Below are 17,031 nucleotides of genomic sequence, written 5' to 3'. Positions count from 1 at the left end.
TATTAATGAAACGTAATAAATAAATCTTTTAAGAAATCTCTTTATTCATGAGATTTTAATTCTTTAATCAATATTTTTCTAATCTTCTAAGATAATACCATTAGGACATGACACTAATGTTTTAGGTAAGTAGTTTAGGTCACTTCAATACTTTAAGCTCTTTTTACATGTGTTATGATTCTAATCAAACTTTAACTAAGTTTTCCTTTTAGTTTCCTTTTGTCAAACAAAAATGAAAGTTAATTAACTTAATTAACATTGTGTTTGATGAGAGATTTATAGAGAAATTGAAATATACAGTATTTGAATTACTTATATTTCAACTTGTTGGACACGTGAACCTTTTTCAACCTCACTGTTACTGCCAAGTAGGATCGACTGACCGGACATGCTTAGCCAATACTGAATACGTGGGACCGACGGTCCAATCTGCCCGATCGGGCCTCTCCAGCCGTCGGCTGGAGACAGTGCTTGAATGTCCATAAATGCGTAGTTAATGAGGTAACGGTCATTGTCGAGCAGTTAAGGTGAGCATTGAATGTCATTAAGAGGTAAATTAATGGATAATATTCGTCGGAGTGTTTTCTGCAGGTCACCCCACTTTGAGATTGAGAGAACAAGAGTCAGAAAGAAAGGAGGAAGTGAGAAGGACCGATCGGTAGAGGAGGAACGTTTCCGAGCGGTTGCAGCAGGAGTTGCCCTCGGTCCCTTTCAGCAGAAACACTCACCAATAATGAACTTCTCAACTTGTGGAATTTTAATTTCTTCTCTTTAAAAAAAAAATTCAAATTCCAGTTATTTGAAATTCTCTTTATCAACACATGTTAGTTGGTAGTATATTATCAGTGGAAGAATTTGAACCACAACCCAACCTATCATCTCTTTCAACTTTACCACTATATCATCTTATAACCCTCTTTCGTTATATGAAATACCTTTCTCGATTTTAATTTTTTTTAATTTCCTTGTCGAAACAAATCATTTTATTTCAAAGAATTTCAAATTTTTTAAATAAATGAATCACTCTTTTAAATTGTCTGTACAAAATACAACATTAAAGTAATTTCACATAGATTTTGAACTCTAAATTTGTGTAAGACAATATAAATAATTTTCTCTATTTATCAATAAATAATTATATAAAGTCTGACTTTTATGAAAAATAAACACATTTATTATACATCACAATTTATAATTACGTGACAAATATAAAATTTTTTTACATTATCAATAACTTTAAATTAATTTTTTTTCAATCCCTGCAATTGAATAATAATAATAATAAGTAATTAACTTCTTGAAAGCATAAAAAAGACCCCAGCCAATGAAATTAGTAAATTTTGATTAGAGAATAATAATTGAGCTACAGTTTTTTCTTAAGCTGAGTAGTATATCTTTTCTAGAAACTAATGCTTTCCAAAGTAAAAAATATTTATATATGATAAAATTAACTCATTTTTAGAGTTTATTCTTTTCATGAATCAGACTTAAGTTAATATCTTAGAAAGAATGATACACCCTTTCACAAAAGAAGAAAAAAAAGAAAAATGATTTGTTTCATTAAAGATAATTATTATGTTTGAAATAAAATGAAGTGAAATATTAAACTTACATTTTTAATAAAATATTGAATCTTAGATTCGACCACCCATTGATAAAGTACGAAATACCTAACGGGTTGCATTTTTTTAGCTGCTGATATAAAATAAAAAAATAAAAAAATAATAAAATATTCCTTAAACACAAGACTCAACGTGTGTTCGAGCAAGTAGTGGTTACTGACTGGGAATTGGTTTAAAAATTACGAATATTTTAATCGAATTTAAAAAAAAAATGTGTTTGGCAGGAGTTCTACACACTATAATGCGATGTGCGTTTCACAGATACGTATCTATTCGGATTTGGGCTTTCCTTTTCAAAACACTGCTTTCGTACGGATTACCTAATTTTGGTGCCAATAACGTCTCAGTATCTCATCTATCTATGCATATGCATATTTAATTCTGTAATTTCAATTTTAGAACATAGAAACATTACTAATTCAATATAACACTGATTTTCTTACAGTCTTAGCATTAACTGGATTTGAATCTATACAAATAACTTAAAATATCTGCTTCATGTGTGTGTCCGTGTTTGCGTCACACTTCCATTTACGGTTTTTATTCCTGTTACTGTTCCTTCCACTGCAATTTTCGTTCACGAATCACAACTATATATGCATGACCTGGCTTCACACACATTCTCACATGTCACAATCTTCCAACTTCACCGAGCGATTTTCTGCTTCCTTGTTTCTCAGAAACTGTTACTTCTTTGCTAAACTGCTTCAGTTACGGCCATAGCGTGCAATCTTCATTAGTACCCTCCCTTTAATGTAACTGCTGCAATCTTCTTTCTGTGAAAAGAAAAAAGTAATTTTATGATGTGATAAGCGTTCGATTTCTCTTTCATTTAATGTCCAATTTGTCACAAGTCTTTTAAACAATTATTTCCCATCATGGTTTCAGTCATGGAATCTCGTTAATCTTGCCAGACAAACCCATCTGGCTCTAGCTTTTCATTTTCGACAACTCTGTTTGTCTTCTGTCATGTCCATTCTCTCAGCCGTTTCTGAGCTGTAACCAGTGCAGCTTGCAATGATGGGGTTCCGTTAATTTCTTTGGATTGTTCTCCAAGGCTGTACACCTTTTCAGAACTCAATTTCAGTTTGAATGTGACTGACGTGAACTTCTGTTTAACGTTCACGTTTGCTTTCGCAGAATGACGATTACGTGGAAGGCTCGTGTGGTAAGATAGTGAAAGAGATTTTGGTTCTTTAACTCATCGTGGTTGAACTTTCTCTTCATATTCAGCTTATGGAGAATGTTCACTTTTCTGTTACTCTCGAATTCAACTTGGATATGCTACCCGATTGTTTTTTATTCATTTACTAATTTAACTCATTCTTTGCTCACTCATAGCAATATACCAAAAACATTTTCATTGTCATTGCAAATGAGAATTCGTCATCTGAATTCGTTTATTCGTTTTCCGGCCTGGTGTGCTGCTACAAGCTACAGATGAACATCCATTATTTTCTTGCTTTCCTATGTAGGAAGATTTAGATATGTAGGTTTTGCATCTCCCTGCTCAAAGTTTGGTTATAGACATTTCTTCTAAGCAACTTTAATCACCATTTGCCTCTAGAGTCCCTTGAAGTGACTCACTATCTTCCACTCAAATCTTCTGTTTCGTTTCCTGCAAACTAAAACTCATCTCTTCACATTCCAATACCTTCATGGAAGAAACATTTGTTCCGTTACGTGGGATAAAGAATGACCTCAAAGGAAGACTTGTGTGCTACAAACAAGATTGGACTAGTGGATTCCAAACAGGCATCAGGTTCGTGGTATAAACTTTTAGATTCTGATATTCCAATCTAATTACGGATAAATTTTTTCCATAAATAATGGTAGGAGAAGAAGATAATAGGAAGGAAAAATGAAATAAACTGTTTTTTTAAATTAAAATTAGTTTACTTGTAAATTAGTTTTAAATTATGAGTTTTTTTTGTTTTTTTTATTTACCTTCCTACTTTCTTTTTCTGTGTCCAATTATGCAGAAATTATTTAACATGCCTAGCTGTAGCTGCATCAAGTTTGAAACCAAAATCACACATTTCAAAATAAATAAATAAATAACACATAGCTAATGCAAATGGAATACCTAATTTTTGAGAATATAAGTATGAATTCAATTGGATAAAAGTGAAAAGTGAAATATCATGGGTAAAGATTTATTAAACCATTTTCTTAAGATTTTAGATAAAAAATTGTATCAAAATTATTGATTTTGTATTTCCCCAATAAACCTATATTCAACACTTATTTCACATTTAGCCTCATGAAACTTACAAGAAGATTTGTTAAACTTTTAATTTTGATGTTGTTTGATATAGGATCCTTGCCCCAACTACATATATATTTTTCGCTTCAGCAATTCCAGTGATCTCTTTCGGGGAGCAACTGGAAAGAAACACAGGTACAACTAAAACTTTTCTGGTTCAGTGTCCTTTCTGGAATTTTGGTGACCCTTTTCCTAAAAAAAGTGCTTCATTGGTTATATTCTATAGATGGAACTCTAACTGCAGTGCAGACCCTTGCATCAACAGCACTCTGTGGCATTATCCATTCAATCTTAGGAGGGCAGCCCCTCCTCATACTTGGTGTAGCGGAGCCAACAGTTCTTATGTATACATTTTTGTATGACTTTGCAAAGGATAGAAAAGATTTGGGACACAAACTATTCCTTCCTTGGACTGGATGGTATCTCTTGATTTCCTTGAGTGGTGAATTATTTATTGAAAGGAAATCACTGTTAATTTGAAGAAAAAATTCTCCACCTTTTGATTTTTAGGGTGTGTGTTTGGACTGCTGCGTTGCTCTTCTTGCTGGCCATTGTTGGTGCATGCTCCATAATCAACAGATTCACGCGCCTTGCAGGTGAACTATTTGGTCTGCTGATTGCAATGCTCTTCATGCAGCAGGCGATAAGGGTGAGTACACATACACCAACCATGAACAATTTTTGTTAAGTAACATGAAAATTTGATATTGGGATCCTTTATTTACAATTACCAAAATTAAAACTACTGTTTTGTAATAAAATCAGTAATCTCCTTCTTAAAAGGGACTCGTGGAAGAGTTCGGTGTGCCCCAGTCCCAGGGAGAAGGTACCAATCAGATTGCACTCCAATCTTCTTGGCTGTTTGGAAATGGAATGTTTGCTTTGGTTTTGTCATTTGGCCTTCTGTTTACTGCACTAAAAAGCCGTAAGGCTAGATCCTGGCGATACGGAGCAGGTAGTGGTTATGCTTCTGAATCCTGATGCAACGATTCTGTAGGGAATTTCATGCATTGCAAGATATACTATAACTTTGATTGTGACATACTAATATTCTGTTCTCAGGGCTATCTCATCGTCTATTTCTATACTTTACATTGATTCAAAATTTCCTTAATGCTTTCTGCTGATTAGTTTTGGCTACAAGTTACTTTCTGATAAATAACCTTGTGTTATAGGTTGGTTGCGGGGATTTGTGGCTGATTATGGAGTCCCACTAATGATTCTGGTGTGGACTGCTGTGTCTTATATGCCAACCAATAAGGTTCCAAGGGGAATCCCTAGGCGACTTTTCAGTCCAAATCCATGGTCTCCCGGTGCATACACAAATTGGACAGTAATTAAGGTCTTTGATTATTTAATGTGGATAATATTCTAACAGTAAATGATAGACAATGTCACTTTTGGGAAAGATGAATTCTATATTTTTCCCTTGAAATGTGTAGTTCTTTGCTCATTTTTTCTTTTACTAGCAGGAAATGTTGAATGTGCCTCTCATCTATATTATTGGAGCATTTATACCCGCGACTATGATTGCCGTGCTTTATTACTTTGATCACAGTGTTGCTTCACAACTTGCCCAGCAAAAGGAGTTCAATCTAAGAAAACCCTCATCATATCATTATGACCTTCTCCTCTTGGGTTTCTTGGTATGTTATTTCTCTGACATGCTTCTGAAATTCATTTGCAGTATTAATGAATGGTAAATGATGGCTTTTTGTGTAGACAGACATATAGCAAATATTTTCATTTTGAAATCTTATTTAAGTTGTTTGCCAGACCATTTTGTGTGGGCTTATTGGAATCCCTCCGGCCAACGGTGTGATTCCTCAATCTCCTATGCATACTAAAAGCTTAGCTACTCTAAAACATCAGGTAATATAATTTTCTTACCTTCGATAATTATACAACTCAATTGTTAATCTTAAATAATCTTTTTTTCCTGCAAACTTCTTCATTTATTTTGGTGGACAAATAGTTTTTTCAGGCAGAATCACCACAATCTAACCATTTCATTACCTCATATTTTTAGTAACTGTCTTGGATACTATCTAATGCATGTTTCTAGTGAAAACTGCATCAGTTTCATTCTGAAACTAAAACTGTTACCCTTTCATTACCTCCTCTTGTAGTATTTTGTCTGTCATTTTTCACTAATTTTTCTGTGTACTGACAAACTTGTATAGTCCATGTTGCTAACTTTGACTTGTTTATGGCAACCATTGTTACTTGTTTTGTTTGGAACAGCTGTTGCGTAAAAAAATTGTATCTGCCGCACGGAAAAGCATGCAGAAAAATATGAACCTGAATCAGCTATACCAAAGTATGCAAGAAGCATATGATCAAATGCAGACTCCGTTAGCCCACCAAATACCACCTGCCTTGGTATATATAATCCTATCATTTCCTAACGATTTTAAATTTGTGATCTTTCTCACCTTTGCCCAATATGCTGTTATTCAAGCAGGGGCTAAAGGAGATGAAGGAATCCACCATCCAACTGGCTCAAAGTCATGGATACACTGACACCCCTGTTGATGAGGTTGTATTCGATGTGGATAAGGATGTTGATGACCTTTTACCTGTTGAAGTAAAAGAACAGCGCCTCAGCAATCTACTGCAGGCATTAATGGTTGCACTTTGTGTTGCTGCTATGCCTCTTTTGAAGAAAATACCAACTTCAGTGCTTTGGGGTTACTTTGCTTTCATGGCAATTGAAAGCTTGCCCGGAAATCAGTTTTGGGAGAGAATATTATATCTTTTCACTGCTCCAAGTCGACGATACAAGTACACATCTATGCTCAGTCAATTTTATCTTTTTCATGGTCCCAGGATTCATGGATATAAATAGTGTCAAAATTTTCATCCAGCATCAACTTCCTACTTCAAATTTAGTCCATAAGAAGCCTAAATTCTTTGATTTTCCAGAATTTCACGACCAGTTTATTCATTTATTTGTTTTTTGCTCAATTATTAAAAAGTTATTGATCTTTTGGGAGTGCTTAATCGTGGACTCCTACAACATATATCCATACTAAAATTAACATGTCCATAGCATTATCATTAATTATATTTTATAATGTTGAAGATGATGATTCCATTTTCTTTTCTCTTTACTAGAGTGCTGGAGGAACACCATGCGGCCTTTATTGAGACCGTGCCTTTCAAAGCGGTGGCCATGTTTACATTATTCCAGACAGCTTACTTGCTTCTCTGCTTTGGTCTAACATGGATACCAATTGCCGGGGTCCTTTTCCCAATGTTAATCATGCTTCTTATCCCAGTACGTCAATATTTCCTTCCCAAGTTTTTTAAAGGAGCCCATCTTCAAGAATTGGATGCTGCAGCATATGAGGAAGCATCTGTTGTCAGTTTCAACTTGTCATTCGAAGTAGGTAGTTTCAACCCTCATCAAATTAGCATAAGTCTTTCTTGAGCTAGTTTCATTGATAATTGAGGATGAATAATACATGCTCAATTCAATCCTAATAAATTATAATTAGGTTTATAAAAGGATTGATTTTCTTTTCCAAACATGATTTTTCTGATTAGAAAAGGGCTTTCTCTGGACTTCTGATGGGTGGAATACAAACTCAGCTTGCTTAGATAGACGACAAAATATTCATACTGCATAACATTATATTACATATATGAATCTGTCGAAGATCTTGTTCATAGATTGATGCTTATATACCTCACAGGATTCAGATAGTCAGACAGCAACAGTCAATATTAATAGTGAGGAAATTCTTGATGAAATTATCACAAGGAGTCGTGGGGAGATCGTAAATCAGAAATCGAGGAATTCAACTCCAACATCATGTGGACATACTATTCCTGCTTATGCAAATAGCTCATAGGATTCATTGCCCTCGAGTAAATCAATTGAGAGGGGAAAGCCGCCAAGGATCAATCAAGATCATGAAGGAGGTCATTTCAAGAGAAGTACTAATTCACAGCCACTGTTCTTGGACAAGATTTCAGAGGTTCCACCTTCAAAGCTTGTAGGGTTTCCTTAAGTCCGTTGAAAATAGTTTTAAGTAGTGCACTATAGGTCATGAGCTTGATTGATGTAATACAAGTTATCTTATAGATGTTTATCTTTGACTCTTCTTCCTTTCAATCTTTAACCATATTGACTTCATTATACCTTTATACAGAATGATCAGGGGCATTTCGAGTTGATGGATAGATGGTGTTGAATCTGACTTTAAGTTTGCTTACGTGTAGTGTATATGGAAACTGCAAAGGAAAAACGAAAAAGAAAAACGAGGGGATTTTGAAACAAAGATCTGATGAATATTTATTTTACTCCTTGCTGCTAAATAAAGCATCGTATGAATGTATGGCTAGTTCGCAGTGTATCATAGACCTTGCCTTCAACCTTCTTCGTTGCGAAATTTACTGCATATGTTCTGTGATATATGTAAACGGTTTAATCATAAATTTGGTCGTACTTGACACCATTTTTTGTTTACTATAGTTATGAGGGAGTTAAGTGTATTTTTCATGTAGGGACCAAAATGAAAAATAGTCATGTGCGGGTGTACCAGAATGTACGGAGAGAAAAAAAATGAGGTGTGATTCTTTCGAACGTAGGGCCTAATATGAAAAACAATTTCAACTAGAGACTAAATAAAAGGTGTCAAGTGTATAGATCAACTTATAATTAAATCTTTGTAAGACTATAAAGCCAAATTGCAGACAACATTTTATAGTGCGCTTCAAACAGTTTGCTTTTTTCTGTTTACCACCGGTGAGAAACAGGTTCATGTATTGGTGCATAGTTTCAAACACTCATTAAATCAATTCTTTCATCGTAGTTACTTTAAAAAGAAATACAGTGATTTTGATTTCTATATGTATGTATACTAAATAAAGCTAATTTGAAGAAGTGCTGATTTCAACAAATAGTGGGAATGATAGCATGCGCAGTACTATGATGTCACACGTGGTTTTATCTAGAGTTTGGCTTTTCTTGGTTGGAAACTTGTGCAGACAGCATTAGTTTGAAATTGTAATGAAAGTGAACCTCTGGTCCTACATTCGTCACCCAACTCTCATCCTCAAATTTAGCGCTTCTCTTCGTCAGCATCAGGCAGTCCCTTCAAAGCTGTAGACAGACTTGCACCTGTTTCTGCTTTCCGGTAATGGCTGGAGAAGTTAATATATGCGCCTACATGATGGACTACAAATGGTTAGAGATATCAGTAAATAATCATGGATAACTATAATTGCACTTGTGCTATGGCCACATGAGGTTCATGAAAATGGTAAGTTCATTAGTGGTTAAAATCTAGTAAGTAATTATTGAATATTACGAGACAAATATAAGTAATTATTTAATATCTCAAATAGATTTGAGATAAAACAAATTTACATAAATAAATATAAATAAATGATGCAAATTTTATTTTATAAAATTAATTTTATAAATATTTCTTATTATAAAGTCATAAAAATATTATTATTTGTTAAATTTATCTTATCACTTGTACCAATAACATCTTTTTAAAGATGATTGATTAGAAAAACGTGACCTGAAATTAATTTATAAACTTTATTTTAAAATTCACTTTTTAAAATAATATTTAAATCATCTAAAATCATATTTTAACAATTTTTATTTTAACTACTATTAAATTATTAATTAATATTTAATTTTATATTCAAATAGATTTCACATCAACTAAAAATAAAATAAATTTATAATAAAATTAAGTTAAATTTAAAATTCATATGCTAATTTCCACTAAGTGTAATTGTCAGCGAGTATATTCATAGATCAACTTTATGATACAGATTAATGCCTACCATGCCTGAAGTCCTTTTACTTTTGTTGCCTCAGGTGAAATTTGAACATCTTTCAGTATGTAAGGTGATAAGATTATCATGTTTACGGTATTAACCAATTTCCATGGTAGAGATATATTTTTCAATTTAAGAGAAATGGTAACCTAACTACGACTTACATATGGAATCATGAGTATACGGTCCTATTCTTTAATGCGGTCTGACAGTGAATTCTGATCATTGTGATTGTCTACTTAGTAAAAGATGTGATGTGATTTCATGGAGATATTTAAAAAAGATTGTTTCCTGGAAGGAGATGAGAGATGGTGGCGCTCTTGATCCATGATATGGAACATAGCTTAGTGGAAATCAAACTCTCGTTGCACTATCTTTGATACGCACTACTATCACTATTATCCAACGTACTCAAACTCTGTTCTACCAAGTTGTAATCTTATCATTGCTTACAACAAACACACCAAGGATGCAAACAGAACACGTGTGATCACTTTCTTAATATAAAGTACACGTTTTAACCATAATTCTCTATGACTTTATTCATTTAAATAGATTCGAGGAAAAGTGACGGAGAAATTTGAAAAAAATTGAAAATAAAATTTTTTGTTATTTATTTGAATGGATTTGGAAGTAAGTGAGAGTGAATTTAGAAGTAAAGTAAAGTTTTTGATAAATAGTGTAGAATTTGTTTAATGTGACAGATTAAAAAACAACAAACAAATTTACTTTCAAATCCCATTAATCACTGTCTCTCAAATTTATTCAAGTGAATAAATAAAAGTCAATTTTTTTAAGAAGACAAAGAATAAAAATATTAGAAATTGAAGTATAAATATAAAACCTAAATTAAATAAAAATTACAAAATTAAGTCAATTTATAAATTTATTATTTTCTTTGGGATTGAAATTAATATCATATTTTTTACATATGTTAACCCATCATCCACTAATATTAATCTTTTTTAAGAAAGACAACCTCGATAAAAGCAAAAATGTTGACCAAACACTAAGAAGGAAATAGAGACCTAAAATGTCAAATTAAAATATTCTGTGTATAAAAGTTCTGCATAGACCATATTCTATATAAGTGAGTCATATAAGTAGGTTTAATTTAACAAATCACATAACACATTCTATTCTCATTTATTTCACTAATTTTTCCTAACATTGATTTTGGTAGAGTCCTTGTGAGTGACTTGATTGGAATTTGGTTCATGAAAGACAACAAGAGATATCAAATCAATCTTAAATATTTCTTTTCATGACCATCCATTTAAATTATATTATATAATCTATCTAGTCAAAATCATTTTTTTTAACTATACTCTTAAAATTCATTTTTTTTTTAACTTCGTCAATCCATCATTAATTGAAATTATGTTTGAGAACATCAATTAAGGGAAGAGAGAGAAGAAGTTAATGAATTTGAAGATATTTAAAAGTAAATTGATGATTGTTTTTATGAATAGATTTGGAGGTGAGTGAGAATGATTTAGAAATAAAATTTATGATATGACAGATAAAAAATAATAATTTAATGGATAAAAGTTAAAAATTATTAAAATATCCTTACTAGTAAAAGTATTATTATTATTATTATTATTATAATATTGAAACTAAATATCATCACCATATAACGGAATACGAAAGAAAGAAAACCAATAAAGGGTGATATATTCGAATACACTTTTGTGAAATCGAATACACATAGTTGTAACCGAATACAACATCATAGGAACCAAATCCACTGCATTGTGTGTTTTGAACAAGTCTTGGAATCGAATAAGGCTTTGGTGAAATCAGTTCTACCACTATGCAACCTTCATGAACGCCACCTTCATCTTCAACCTCTTTAATGAATATGACTTTTCCTTCAACACTCTTAATATAACCTAATATCTTCTCAAATAAATATAATAATGGTGTAGGATTATTTTAGAATTTCTTCTTCAATCCACTTAAATCCATACAACTTCAAAGATTACAAAATCTCATCCATCTATTAATTCGTGTCTTCACTCTTTCTACAGGCAGTCAAACGAACACAACGAACACTTGCAATCCTCACACACACCCACCTCAACAATTTTATCTCTTTAAACAAATACAACTTTAGTCTATTTCAAGTGTATGATATTTGTTAATTGTTAAAGAGATATGAATTGTCACGAGAATTCATGGTTTATAATTATTCCTATTAAGATTTGATTTTAATATTAGTTGAGTGTATATATATATATATATATATATATATATATATATAAAACTTATATTAATATATAATATATGATATATTTATTTGGCATAGAAAAATAAACTTAAAGTTTATATAATTTTAATTATATTAGGTTTAGTTATATAATATAACTAAGAATAATTAAAATATAGTATTAAAAAATCTTAATTCGTTAGTTTAGTTTAATTCTTTTTCATAATTAAGATAATTACACATATTTAATAGCTTTAACACAATACTTTGAACTTTTAACACATAAGTTAAATTTTATTGTTAATACTTATATAAATAGGTACTTTATTAGTAAACACACATATAATTATTTTATTAATGTTTTAAAAAATATTAGAGAATTCCAAATTTTGAAATCTAACCATTCATTCAAGATTTTTTTTATTTTACAATTAAAAATAGTAAATATTAAGAATTAAAGAATAGCTGAGATATTTTTGAACTTGAAAGGCATAGTACAGGAGGGTGAGCAGTCATTGTGAAGCCAGTGGATGGAATCGGTGGAAGAAAAGAAAAAAAAAAAAAGCGATCTCTGGTAACTAATGATGCATCGTGTAAAACGTGTCAGATTTAGGGCAGTAATGTCCTTCAATGCAAGATCATCTTAGTGTTGAATGGTGCGGAGTGAAAGAACAGTGAAGACAACATAGAATCGCGTTGGCGCGTGCGCGAACACGATGATGAGGCCAAAGATAGTGTTGTTTGGAGATTCCATAACGGAGCAATCGATCCGAGAGAATGGATGGGGTGTTCCGCTAGCCAATGCCTATTCCCGCAGGGTAACATTTCTTCTCAGTCAAACACTCTCACACGTCAGATCCGTTTTCTTAAATTATTAATATATGTCACAGTTAATGATCTGCATTTTCAGGCTGATATACTTGTTCGTGGTTATGGTGGATACAACACTAGGTGGGCTATGTTCTTACTGAAGCACCTCTTCCCTCTGGTATCTTATTCTCACCTAAATCATGTTTCTTCCTGTTGGTGTGTGCACATTTGCCCCCTTTTAACCTCATTTGATTTTTTCTTTAAGCTGACTTTATATTTGATGATGAAAATAACTAAATGGTATTTGAAGTTATGTCTCAGTCACGTCACACTAAGTTTGTATAACTTAAGGCCAATGTGGGTTGACAAGTGAGTGACCGAGGATGAAATCTTACATTTCCCATGACTGTGGATCTCTTGTCACTTTCCCCATTTGATAGACAACCCTCCTAGAGAAATCTCCTGTCGCTCTGGAATTAGTCGAGTAGCTACTATGGGTAAAACATGCTTCGGTATAATATGATGAGATCAAATAATTTCCTTTTTAAAATATAGGTTCCTTAATTAAGTTTTAAATACTTTATAAATTTTAGTATTTTGAACTGAGGTCTCATTAGAAGTTTTTGTTCTGTTGAGCGTATACAACTTTTTTATTTTTATTTAAGTATATTACACGGGCTCCCGCAAAATCAAACAATAGGTATTTAGGCAAAAATGAAAGGAAAATTGGGCACCCAATAAGACAAGAATTCTAACAAGGACATCAATTGATAATACCAAAACTTAATTAAGCCAATATAGTTCATTACTTTGTTTTGTCAATCGGGTGTCTGCGAAAACATGAAGCATGTTAGGTAACAAACTTTTTGCATATGAATTTAACTCATATCTTGAAATTCGTAATTGAAAATTAATCTGTTTGAGCATTTAGGGTGATGGACCAGACTAGAAAACCAAATTTGATTTGATAGAACTTTTCATAGGCTTACATAACAGTTTTGGAACAGGAAGGGTCCACATCACCCAGCCTCCCCGCCCCAATCCAAAAAAAGAGTCTTCTATTGCCTAAAAATAAGGCCTTCGTTTATTTTTGCAAATTATTTTATTGATCTTGTGAATTTTTAGTTGTTTGTATGACTTCATTTCCAGGACTCAACTACACCACCTATTGCTACCACAATCTTCTTTGGTGCTAATGATGCAGCTTTGTTAGGAAGAACCAGTGAAAGGCAACATGTACCTATTGAAGAATTCAAAGAGAACCTTAGAAAATTTGTTCGACACTTGAAGGTTACGTTTAGTTGTTCAATATTTTTAGATTTAAATTTCACCAGTTTCTGAATTATCCATCCAACATGTTAACTCTAATTTTTCTCTGCGTTGTCTGCAAAAATTTGATTTCATGTAAGCATTGAACTCATCGAATGATTCTGATGATTTTCTATCTTGTGCTTTCAATGGCCTATGATTTCTTCTAGATTTGTTGTTGTTTTTCTTATTTTTTTCACTGAGTGGCCTATTGTTGGTTGTTTTAGAACTTTGTATTGGTAAAACGGCTGGGCATATCAGGACATTTGAGAACTTGTTCAGCAAACTATTTTTACATGAAAGATTGTCACAACTTTTACCATGAAACTTATTGAAATAAACTAAAGAGCTTACAGGGGATTTTTCCGTTGTCACGAGTCCTCCAAACAAGCTCTGTTACAACCTTTCCCATTTTCCTCCCAAGTGCTCATTATATTATCTGTTGTTGTAAATGTGATAATTTGTTTCAGGAATGCTCGCAAACTATGCAAATTGTGCTCATTACTCCACCTCCACTCAGCGAGGAAGGACGCCTGGAATATGCAAAGTACTTATGAATTGCTTCTGTTAGATTTAGTATTCATAATCTGCCTTCCTTTATAGACATCGTCTTATGTGCTTGACTATTTATATCACCAAATGGAATTGTTTCTCCTGATTGACTAGTAGATTTACTTTTTAGGTAAATCCCTATTTTAGTCCCTTTAATCCCTGAGGTTATAAGCTCAGGTTACTTCCTACTTTACAAAAGTCACTGCTTTTTATCAAACATTGTGTACTGTAGTACTTAATGTTGGTGGATAATGATTAAATTGGATGAGACTTGCACGATCAAGAACAAAAATTATCAACATTTACACTCTCTGGGGCTAAAGTGGTGGGTGTACTCCTTTTTTTTTCACAAATAAATGCAATAATTGTTACATCCACAGCCATTATAACTGCTAGTGTGCCCTACTTGATATTTTCCAAACATCCATTTGATTATTTATGTTCATGTCATGCACACCTGAAGTCCATGCCATCACTATCGTAGTCTATTGCTATACCACCCACCTAATCTCACAGTATGCTAGTGACTATCAGTACCTAATTGGGAAAGATTTTGCTGTAGCTAATATGACTAAAGCTTCTGTATTGAAACTGTGTCACATTACTGTTTTTCTTAAAGCTTATGTTAGTTTACAATTTACATTTAGATTGGCTTCTAAGTGTTCAACAGAAGTTAACTTCATGTTTAGAATGATTTTGTTGGGTCTTGCAGATCCCAATATGGTGAGAACGCTACCAAAGTGCCTGAAAGAACAAATGAAGTAACTGGTCAATATGCTAATGCCTGTGTTGAGGTCGCAAATGAATTGGGCGTGTGGTATATCAATCTGTGGTCCAAAATGCAAGAAATAGCTAACTGGCAAACGAAATTTTTGAGGTTTGTTACTACCTGGCCTAGAGAAATAGTGACTCTGATATAAGTGTGACTGAGTTTTAGTTAGATCTCAATTGTATCAAGGATTACATTTGACTACGATTTCTTCATAAATACTTTTAGGTGAACAAAATAAAAATAAAAGTAAAGTAATTTTTTTCCATAAACTACAATTAATTTATATACAAACTAATTTTAACTAATGGAAAAAAAATTGTTCTTATTTTATTCTCTTAGAAGTGCATGTTAAGAAGTTTTTCTTGAAGACCCTAAGTCTAAATATGATAATTTGATTCTGTTATCTTGTTAAAGGCGTCATGAATTTACTTTTTTAGTCTGTTAAGGACATGGTAAACTGCTTTCTTATATTTATGTATGAAAATTGATAGTTACAAAAGAGAAATACACCCCCTTCAATTCCCTCCAAATTGCTTAATGAATAAAATCAACTCCAATATCTTTCTTCAAAATTATGGGAGATTTTACCTGACATTGATGTTTTTGCTGTATAAGGGATGGGTTGCATCTGACAACAGAAGGAAATACAGTACTTTACGAAGAAGTGATAAAGGTGTTCAATGAAGCGGGACTTTCTGTTGATAACTTGCCATTTGATTTCCCTCACCACTCAAAAATTGATTCGGAACATCCTGAGAGAGCTTTCCAGGAGGTTTGTGATGTCCCAGTGTGATACTCTGGTTTAGTTTTGCACTTTTGTACTCTGTTCTATTTGGTGATCTGAGATTTTCTTCCAGAACTATATTTGAGTCCATTGCTTTAATGGAACCATAATAAAGAATATTTCTCCAAATGAGGTTTTGGGATTGATGTAATTGATCTCATAATGGGATATAATTGTTGTTGTGATACTTTAATAAATCTATCGTTGTAATAATACTCACGTTGAGATGAGTATGCAAACATTTATAATTTGATTAAGTATTTTTGTTGGGTGATCTTGATCTGGTAATTATGAGTGCTAATAACACTTTTAATATTATATTTCTAATATATATATATATATATATATATATATATATATATATATTCAGTTAACATTTATTGAAAATTATACATGTTGAATTAATTATATTCATAAATAGTTTGTAACAAATTTTGGTTAGTAGTACAGAAAGTGTTATAAAGAGTATAGGTTTGGGGCTAGGCGGGTTATATGGGGTATTAGAAAAAATTTATGAAGATGCAGAAAGAAATTGCCACCTAATACAGTTCTACACCTTAAATTTAAGGTTGATTTGAAATTTCGTTTTTGATTAATATAAATAGCCACAAAACATAATATAATGTTTTTTGTTGGTTTTTTAAATAAAAAAACTCCTAATTTTTTCCAAAACCATGTTCTTCCCATCTTCTTGACTTCTTCCTTAAATCTTGGTTCTTACTCGCGGCTTTTGAACCCATCTTAATGTTGAATTCATTGTTTTTCTCTTATGTATCAAAATTACAAACTATAATGCAACTTTTTCATAGCACTTACATGCAACAACTTTTTACCCATAAACTAAAATTTTGAACCATGCCACTTTCCCTATTTGATTTGACAATGGTACAGATGATAATG

At 32.3% G+C, this 17,031-nt stretch overlaps 1 protein-coding gene and 1 pseudogene across 2 annotated transcripts; both read left to right on the top strand.

Moving 5' to 3' along the window:
* The first annotated feature begins 2,267 nt into the window (after positions 1 to 2,267).
* On the top strand, positions 2,268 to 8,076 carry LOC124823647 (putative boron transporter 2; annotated as a pseudogene). Its single transcript, XR_015783809.1, has 12 exons — positions 2,268 to 3,384; positions 3,941 to 4,023; positions 4,115 to 4,307; positions 4,399 to 4,537; positions 4,672 to 4,843; positions 5,064 to 5,230; positions 5,361 to 5,534; positions 5,665 to 5,760; positions 6,133 to 6,270; positions 6,353 to 6,672; positions 7,006 to 7,276; positions 7,587 to 8,076. The product of XR_015783809.1 is annotated as a putative boron transporter 2 (transcript).
* Positions 8,077 to 12,401: 4,325 nt separating this feature from the next.
* On the top strand, positions 12,402 to 16,405 carry LOC124823648 (SGNH hydrolase-type esterase superfamily protein). The gene is made up of 6 exons (XM_088104977.1): positions 12,402 to 12,723; positions 12,816 to 12,893; positions 13,865 to 14,005; positions 14,494 to 14,570; positions 15,288 to 15,452; positions 15,963 to 16,405. Exons 1-6 carry the CDS (start codon positions 12,622 to 12,624, stop codon positions 16,138 to 16,140), a joined length of 741 nt encoding a protein of 246 aa, XP_087961103.1. The 5' UTR covers positions 12,402 to 12,621; the 3' UTR covers positions 16,141 to 16,405.
* The last annotated feature ends 626 nt before the right edge of the window (positions 16,406 to 17,031 follow it).

The sequence above is a fragment of the Vigna umbellata genome, chromosome 1 (assembly GCF_029865625.1).
Source record: "Vigna umbellata cultivar VRB3 chromosome 1, Vumbellata_1.0, whole genome shotgun sequence".
Lineage (NCBI taxonomy): Eukaryota > Viridiplantae > Streptophyta > Magnoliopsida > Fabales > Fabaceae > Vigna > Vigna umbellata.
The sequence above is the reverse complement of the archived record's forward strand: the minus strand, read 5'-3'. Positions and strand labels throughout refer to the sequence as shown.

Bases quoted from the DNA above. Each gene is read 5' to 3' on its own strand.
- LOC124823648 (XM_088104977.1), top strand. From the start codon at position 12,622: ATGATGAGGCCAAAGATAGTGTTGTTTGGAGATTCCATAACGGAGCAA. The intron at 12,894-13,864 runs GTATCTTATTCT...CTTCATTTCCAG, and splicing joins TGAAGCACCTCTTCCCTCTG to GACTCAACTACACCACCTAT. The intron at 14,571-15,287 runs GTACTTATGAAT...TGGGTCTTGCAG, and splicing joins GGACGCCTGGAATATGCAAA to ATCCCAATATGGTGAGAACG.